Below are 9044 nucleotides of genomic sequence, written 5' to 3'. Positions count from 1 at the left end.
TTAGGGTTGTGGCATATGAGTTAGGAGGACTTCTTTGTAAACCACGTTTTTTGTAAATACACCACATCTACCTCGAGCATATCCTTTACTAACCAAAACTCTGGTTGTTTCTTGTGAGGTCCCTCTCGATAGTGCAACATATAATTGTCCATGGCTGAAAACATGTTGGGGGAGATATATACCAACATGAGGAATGGTTTGCCCCTGCGATTTATTTATGGTCAAAGCAAAACACAATTTCACAGGAAATTGTTTCCGGATCATTTCAAATGGCAACTTCACATCTTTTGCCGTTTTTAAAGGAATACGTGGAATGAACACTCGTGTCCCTTTATGACTTCCGGTCAAAATTTCTGCCTCAATCACATGATCCCTTAACCGACTACATATTAACCTTGTCCCATTACACAACCCACTGCTTGTATCAATATTTCTCAAAAGCATGATTGGAGAGCCAACTTTCAGCTTAAGAATATGTGGTGGCAAACCACCAAAGGATAATGAATTCAAGAACTCCTGTTGATAGAGATTTTGACGATCTTCTGGAACAGTGTCACATGAGTAGTAGGTTTTTTCTTCTCTGACAAACTCTGTAAGTATCTTCTCATTAAGCATGTCAACTTCATCATTTGTCGGTGTTATTATAGCTCTTTGTACCATGTATGATACATCACCTACGTGCTCAGTGAGGTTTGGGAATATTTGATGGATAAGATTATCAACTGAAATATTGTCACTATTTCCTACACAAATTGAAGATGGTAACTTTATCATGTCTTCATCAACTGTAGGCTCACATCCATCTCCAACTCTTAATAGAAAGGCTGCAAATTCAGGATCCTGTATCGATCTCATATTTTGAGTGAGATGGAGTAGCTGAACATGTCTCCATAGTGTTGACCTGACCAAACACGCATCTATAGTTTGAGCCTTTGTTCCTTTCGGTACAACGGGTAAATTTTGTCTAAAATCTCCACCAAACACTACGACTTTGCCGCCAAATGGAACATCAACCCCTGTTAGATCTCTTAAACTACGATCAATTGCTTCATACGCATGTCGATGAGTCATTGTTGCTTCATCCCATATAATGACAGCTGCATACTTGACCAATTGCGCCTCTACATCTTGTTTACTAAACTTCCAAGTTGACGAAGCATGCAGCGTAACCGGAATACCAAGAGTTTTATGAGCGGTTTTTCCTCGATGCAATAGTGTGGAAGCAATAACTGAGCTGGCTACTGGTAATCCAAATTTCCCTCTAAGCTTGACTGTTGCAAGTATGGCTCGATATAGATAATTCTTACCTGTCCCACCTGGACCATCTATAAAGAAAATTCGACCATTCTCTGCATCAATAGCTTCCATTATGATATCAAATGAAGACCGTTGGTCGTCATTAAGATGCTCCGCACAATGCACGTCTTCAGGGGGCACTGGTGCTGATAATTCATCATGTATGGCTCTAGCTACTTGTGCATTTCCATCCAATCGCATGTTTATTTTAGGTAAGTCAAAGTCATTAACACTCTTTCCTAATTGTTTTAACATGCGATCTATATCATAGAGAACTGAATCACGTACCAGCTCTGGATTTGTTGAAGTTGAATATAAGTAGTCTTCAGCCATGTAATGATAAAATTCATCCCATAAAGATCGAACCCCAGTTGGTTGACAATAAACCAATAACGTGACAAACAATCTTCTCAATGATGATGGCATCTTAGAGTTTGATGCTTCACGCAAACAATCACGAATGCTTGCATCATTCTCCATGAGACCTAGTTTTTCAGCTGCTTCTCTAAAAGTAGAATAAACAATCCCATTGACAGTACGTAGATGCTCAAATGATTCAGGGCCTTTGACATGATCCAACAACAAACGCAAGAAAAATCTTTCTCCTTCCATTGGTGAGGCTATGTAGATTCTACCTATCACTCTTTGTGTACTCCTCCTTTTTCTCCATGTTTTTGTAGCCGTCAGCCACCGATAACGTTGAGGAAATTCTCTATATAGGTATGTTCTTGCCTCTGGATCTAAGGAATTCATCTTGAAGAACTCTGTGAGCACAGTTCGAGAGTTTTGTGGCATTTGAAGGATGTCTTCAATAGATTGATTTGTACTGAATCTAACCATTTGCCTATCTTAAAAATGTAGCTGTAATCGATCAATAGATGGACACATTCGAGTAATGGGAAACTGATATATCCTCCATAATGCTTCAGGTGCACATACCCACCTAGCATCCACATATTGTTGAATCTCATTGTGTTCAGCCCCTGTTCGAACTTCCATTGAAACACGATCTACCCCCTTATGCACATACTTGTACAAATATTTGACACTCTTGATGCTACTACAGATCTCTACATTGATATGACAATCATATTTTAGTAGCAACCATGAATTATATGGAACAACCCAACCATTATCAACGAAGGTTGCACTATTCTCATGTAAAGACACTGGCGAACGATCACCACGACGACGATAAATAGGAAATGAGTTCTTGCCTTGGACTGTACTTTCTGCAAAGGGTTTAGGAAATTTACGTTTACAAACCCCATTTTCCATGCAAGAAGAATTTCGACGACCTTCGCCACACGGATTATGGATCATATGCTTCAAAATAGCATCATATAATCGTGGTTCTTCATCTCTATCAGGTATCTCGGCTCTGACAAATGTGTCATACTCTTCCGGAGATTTTGGTTTGTCTTTTTCGTCCAAAATGAGCAGCATGTGAACATGTGGCAAGCCTCTTTTTTGAAACTCAATGACATAGACATAGGCAATAACCTTCCCAAGAGCGCCTTTTCTACAACGTCCATCTTGAATTCCTCAAATTTTTCATGGAATATTCTGGTGATTAAGTCGGGACGATCTTGTGCTGTTTGACCTGGCAATAACTCATCTACAATTTCTCTCCATGATGGGTTGCATGTCATTGTCAAAAACAGGTCTGGTTTTCCATAATGTGTAACTAATGCCATTGCATCTTGAAATCTTTGATTCATGTCTCTTGGACACCCGACAAACAAAGAAGGTAGAACGATTGTTTTCCCGGAATTCGCTATAATTACAATGTACCGTAAATTATATTATAGTACATAATAATAGTAAGATTAAAATTAAAGGCAAACAACATATTTAAGAAAAGAACCTGGATTGAGTTCTCCGACATCTAAACAATCTTGAAGTCTGATGAGTGACATTTTTGGCACCCATTTGGTTCCTTTTTGGATGATTTTTATTTCATTTTATCTCTCTTTTCTTTAGTTTTCCTTAGTTTTATTCTTGTTTTCTTCATTTTATGCTTTTTGTAGTTAGTTTCTCTTTTTCATGTCTTTTTATAGTTTACTTGTTATTTTTCTCTTTTACTTGCTTTTTATCTTTTGCTTGTAGGTGGTAATTGATTGTCCAAGAATTCCCGAGTTTCCTCTCTACGAGTTTTCATTGCTTTTATGCCTAAAGAAGGTGCAAGAAGTTCCAAGTCAAAGGTGGATCCAAGGGGCAAGCTTCAAGGCTTTGTTTATGCCTTCCTCATGGCTTACACTCTTCAAGAAATTCAAGAAAGTTTCTGCCCACTTTGTCCTCCATCATCATCATCCTGGATGCATGCACCACTTAAGCTAGGACGAAGAGAAGAAGGGGGAAAAACCCAGCAATGTGCGGACGCACTAGGGGAGTGTGCGGTCGCACATTGGTCGTGTGCGGCCGCACACCAGGTGCGTGCGGGCGCACCTGTCTGGGTGTGTCCCGTGCGCGCCATTCTCCCTCCTCCGAGCGCCCGCACTTACGAGGGTCTATTTTTGGGCGTCATTACCGACCTCCTCCTTGTATATATAGTTATTTCTACCTATTTTTAGGAAGTTAGTTTTTAGTTTTAGATTGAATTTGATAGTTAGTTTTTGGGAGAATTTTAGAGAGAGAAACTCAAGAACTAGAGAGAGAAACTCATGATCTTTGGTGTTTGCTCAAGAATTCATCATTGTATTTGATCTTTTGATCAAAGTTTTGTAAGGATCTTCTTCTTGATTTCAATACAAGTTTGATTTTAGTTGATTTCTTTAGTTTTTCATGTTGTTGATGATTGATTTGGTTATTGATCGAATTTTGATTGATTTTGATTGATTGTTGGTTTAATCTTTGATTTCAAGTATGTTGATGATGAAATTGATGATTGTTGTAGTTTTGATCTCAATTCCTATGGCTAGTGAGTAGTTTCCTAGCTAGGGAAATGGTGAAGCATGTATGAATGATGGAATAGTGTAATTTGGGGATACTTGATGGAGTTGATGATATGATTAAATTTGGTTGATATTTCATGTGCATGTGTGTGATTAATTGAGGTTTGGCCATCTTTGATTAATACACTAGATTGCATTGTAAGCTTGCTATGATACGGACCATTGATTAGTAAACTTGCAATTTCACGATTGAGGTGCTTTGTGACGTTCCCTAGGTAGTGTTTAGCGTAGTTGATGCTAGTTAGACCTCTAGGTGAACCATCTTAGTATGCTTTTTTGGATACATGATGATTTTCCTTCATATCGCTTGACTTAGTCGGTTTGACTTCCCAAATTACCGTTTCCATTATGATTGCATGTGGATCCATTGCCCTAGTGTCTTAGATTGATTTTATATAAGTTTTGCATTACCTAGTTTAGCCTTAGTTCTACTTCAAACCCCTTCTTGACTTCGAAATAGCTTGATTTAGGCATCGTGCACTTGATATCCATTCCCTTGGGTTCGACCTTGACTTACCACTACGCTAAATAGGGGTTAGTTAAGTTACCAATTTTGTTTGATAGGGTGGGGTGGTAGCCCAACGACCTACCGTTCTCCTTCCCATCAAAATGGCGCCGTTGCCGGGGAATGGTGATTGAGTGTATGTTGTTTTTGAGTCTATTTCATTTTGATAAAATACAAAAAGATTTTGTTTCTCTAGGCTACATTTTTAGCCGTGCTATTAATATTTTTGTTTGAGTTTTGCATGCATAGAACCCGTGATCGTCCCCTTGTTCCCCTTGATCCGGAGATAGAGAGGACTCTTTCAAGAAGAAGAGTGGATAATAGATCCTTGGCTTATAGCTCTTCGAGTGAAGAAAAAATTCAAGAAGAACAAGGAATGGGTGAATATCCTAGAATAGCCTTGAAGGAGCTTGGAGTGCCCGGGGCATATAGTTTTGAGAGTGGAATAGCTCCACCTACTACCCCGGCAAATGACTTCGAAATCCGTCCGGCAATGATCACCTTGATTGAGAGAAGGCAATATAGTGGGGCTAAGAATGAGAGCCCATTGAACCATTTGAAAGAATTTGAAAAATATTGCAACACCATCAAAGTCAATGGGGTCTCTCAAGAATTCATCCGCCTCAAGTTGTTCCCTTTATCTCTAATAGGAAGATCTTTGGAGTGGCTAGACAAAGAGGTGAAGCCCAACTCCTTGAGAACTTGGGACGATGTTACAAAGGCTTTCTTGTCCCGTTTCTATCCCCAAAAGAAGACGGCGGAGGCAAGAGCCTTGATTCAAGGGTTCAAGCAAAGGCCGAGTGAAAGCCTTTATGAAGCATGGGAGAGATTCAAAGAGTATCAAAGGGAGTGCCCTCATCACGGAATCCCCACATACCAAGTGATCCAAATCTTCTATGGCGGTTTAAGTCCCCAAGGCAAGTCATGCCTTGATGGAGGTGCCGGTGGCCCTATCATGAACAAAACCGAAGAAGAAGTTGTGGACATCATTGAGGATGTGGTGACATATTATAGGGATTGGCAAGATGGGGAGAGAGACTCTTCAAGCAAACAATCTTCATTGTATTCGGTGGACCATCTCAATGCAATCAACAACCTTTCCTCTCAAATGACAAATTTAGGAAAGGAGGTCACCGCAATCAAAGCTAAGTTGGAGAGCACTTCTTCCTCTTCTTAAGCTTCTAATCTTCCCTCCCAATTTAAGGGGAGAGGTACTCCTTCTAACTCTCAAACCCCTCCCTCTTCACATAATATGCCTTTAGGTTGCTTGTTTTGTGATGCATGTGGATCGTATGATCATGACTCTAGTGCTTGTCCTAATGAATGTGTTGATGAATTTGACAATGAGTGTGAACATGTTAATTTTGTGTCAAACAACAATGTTCAAGGGTTTGATAATCAAAAAGGCCAATGGAATAGGAATTACCAAAACCAAGGCAATTTTGACAACTATAATCATAATGGTGGTTATAGGAACCAAGGGAATCAAGGTTCTCGTGGTAACCATAACCAAGGTTATAGTAGCCAAAATCAAAGCCAAAACTATGGTAATCAAAATCATAATTATGGTAATCAAAACCAAGGTTATGTAAATCATAACCAAGGTAATGGAAACCATAATCATGGTGGTGGTAACCATAATCAAGGTTATGGTTCAAATCAAAATAGGAGTAATTGGAACAATCAAGGAAGGGGAAATTTTCAAAACAATGCTCAAAGAGGTCCCCCACCCGATTTTGTTCCAAAGACTCAAGGTGAAAATTCCTATTCACAACCTTCTTCTCCTAGGACAACTTTGGAAGAGTTGATTGATAATCAAACCAAGATCATTAACACCTATATGGCGGTTAGTGATAAGAAATTCAATGAGATGATGACTCACAATAAGATGCTTGAGACTCAAATTACCCAATTAGCAAGCACTATTAAGGATTTTGCTAGTCCTTCATCTTTGCCTTCCCAAGGTGTTGAACTAAAGAAACCCGTGTACTCTATTGCCACAAGTGGTGGAAATGATTTTGATGAGGGAGTTTCTTGTTCAAAAGAGGGAAGAGATGAGTGTGGTGCTAAGGAGAATGAAGTGGAAAGGGTTGAGTCTAAGGAATTCTATTGTGAGGTTGACAAAAGAGAAGAGTGTGTTGATGAAAAGATGAGTGAGATAGAGAGATTTCCCGATCTACCATATCCCCAAAAATATTTGAGATTCAAAATGGATGAGCAATTTGGGAAGTTCCTTGAAGTTCTTAAGGATGTTCATGATTCTACACCCCCTACCGAACCAATTCCCGACATTCCTAAGTACTCCAAGTTTCTTAAGGAGATCTTAGAGGAGAGAGAGGATTTTGATGAGGGTAGTTCGGTGGAAGGAGGGAAGTGCTTTAGTGCTCTTATCCATGGTGAACTTCCAAAGAAGATGGAAGATCCGGGGAATTTTTCAATCCCTTGTCAAATTAAGAGAATGGTTTTTGAAAATGCTTTGTGTGATCTTGGAGCTAGTGTTAGCATTATGCCCTTCTCGGTTTTCAAGCGGCTTGATCTAGGTGAGCTTCAACCATCTAAGATAACACTTCAAGTGGCCGATCGTTCTATTAAGCTTCCTAAGGGAAGAATTGATGATGTCCCTTTAAGGATTGGAGAGTTTGTCTTTCCGGTGGATTTTGTTGTTTTAGAGATTGAGGAGGATGAACATATTCCAATCATCTTAGGGAGGCCTTTCTTAGCTACCTCGGGAGCTTTAATAGATGTCAAAGGAGGTCAAATTACTTTGAGGTGTGGGAAATTAGAAGAGAGTTTTAAGTTGAAACCAATGCATGAGTCTTTATCTTGTGTCCAAGATATCGCATGTGCTAGTCTTTCTCGTTCCATTGATGGTATGTGCATGATTGATTCTTCTACTAACAATGTTTTTGAGATTGTTGATGATGTTTGTGCATGTATTAATGATGTTAGTCAAGAAGAATTTGTGATTCAAAAGCCAAGGGATGAGAAAGATATTGGTTTACCAAATTGGTTCAAGCTTAATTCTCATGAGGAAGAGAAAGCTTCCATGACTAAAGATGTTGAAGTCAAGCCGAAGAAAAAGGCCCGTGACTCGAAGAAGGCAAGGAAAATGAAGAAGTTGAGAAGTGAAAAAGAAGATTTTGAAAAGAATTTTGTGAGAGTTTCATCAAGCAACAATGAGGAGTTGCCCAAGGTTGAAGAAGAATTTGCTCTATCAACCACCTTGAAGAAGGTGGTGTTCTTTGATCCTCCGTGATTAGGAGGAAGGGTCGAGCTTAGGACCTTAAGCAAGCGCTTCCCGGGAGGCAACCCGGAGTTTCTAACCTTTCTCTTTGATTTTTGAATTTTCTCATTTTTGTTTCTTTTATTACTTTGTCTTTTCTTTTACTTTTCTCCTTATTTGGATTTTTAGGATGTCCGTTTGTGGGATTGGAATTCAACAAGTATGCATGATGGATGGAAGGTGTTCATGGCACAAATCATATTTTGTTCGATTCTAGTCGAAATTTGAGGTAAAAGGGTAAGAATTTTAGAGAGGTAAGATAGGAAATTCATGTTTTGAAAGTTGGAGGAAATTGATACTTAGTGAATTTTTGTGGTATGCACATGAATTTTCAACTTTGAGGACTTTGAAAATGATTTTAGCTACTGCCTATGTTGTTCCTCATCACCATCATGATTCATGTGCGCACCCAAATAGGCAGTAAGTATCAAATTCTTGAGAAAAAGGAAGGAAGGGGCACGCACAGGGATGTGCGGCCGCACACGAGGCATGTGCGGGCGCACAGCCTGCGTGTGCGGGCGCACATCAGCTCTGTGCGGTCGCACAAGTGCTGGACGTGCATATACTCTTCTTCTTCCTCCTTTTTCCCTTCATTTCTTCATTACATCTCCTTCCTCACGAGCATTCCCCCTTTCAAAACCCTCTTGTGCGCACTCCTCACTCTCCATTCATCATCAAAAATCACTCAAATCCTCACTAAAATCACTCCATTTTCACTCAAAATCACTCACAAATCTTTCTACACTACAAATTCCTCACAAATTGACCCAAATTTCACTCACTCTCTCTCCTACTCTTGGTGGCCGAAAATTGGGGCTTTTGTTTGGAGTTCAAATTGCTTGCTCGAAATTGTCTAATCTTGCTTCTTTTATGGTATAATCACTAATCCTTGCTTTAATTTTGCCAATTATATCATAAATTTGCATGAATTACAAATTTGTATGAGCATGAATAGTGTAGTATTGATTTTGTGATTTTTGATGCTTGATCTTGATTTTGGTTGTGA

At 39.4% G+C, this 9044-nt stretch overlaps 2 protein-coding genes and 1 pseudogene across 2 annotated transcripts; all 3 read right to left on the bottom strand.

Annotated features, from left to right (window-relative positions):
• Nucleotides 1-2136, bottom strand: LOC145604112 (uncharacterized). The gene has a single exon (XM_081660061.1). The coding sequence runs from the start codon at nt 2134-2136 to the stop codon at nt 1-3; it is 2136 nt and encodes a 711-aa protein (XP_081516187.1).
• Nucleotides 2137-2145: 9 nt separating this feature from the next.
• On the bottom strand, nt 2146-2742 carry LOC145604111 (uncharacterized). The gene has a single exon (XM_081660060.1). The coding sequence runs from the start codon at nt 2740-2742 to the stop codon at nt 2146-2148; it is 597 nt and encodes a 198-aa protein (XP_081516186.1).
• Nucleotides 2743-5523: 2781 nt separating this feature from the next.
• On the bottom strand, nt 5524-5622 carry LOC145606357 (small nucleolar RNA R71; annotated as a pseudogene).
• Between the last annotated feature and the right edge of the window lie 3422 nt (nt 5623-9044).

This window comes from Chenopodium album, chromosome 22 (genome assembly GCF_948465745.1).
Source record: "Chenopodium album chromosome 22, dcCheAlbu1.1, whole genome shotgun sequence".
NCBI lineage: Eukaryota > Viridiplantae > Streptophyta > Magnoliopsida > Caryophyllales > Amaranthaceae > Chenopodium > Chenopodium album.
Note: the sequence above shows the minus strand (reverse complement) of the source record. Positions and strands in the feature narration are given on the sequence as shown.

Bases quoted from the DNA above. Each gene is read 5' to 3' on its own strand.
- LOC145604112 (XM_081660061.1), bottom strand. From the start codon at position 2,136: ATGGTTAGATTCAGTACAAATCAATCTATTGAAGACATCCTTCAAATG.
- LOC145604111 (XM_081660060.1), bottom strand. From the start codon at position 2,742: ATGCTGCTCATTTTGGACGAAAAAGACAAACCAAAATCTCCGGAAGAG.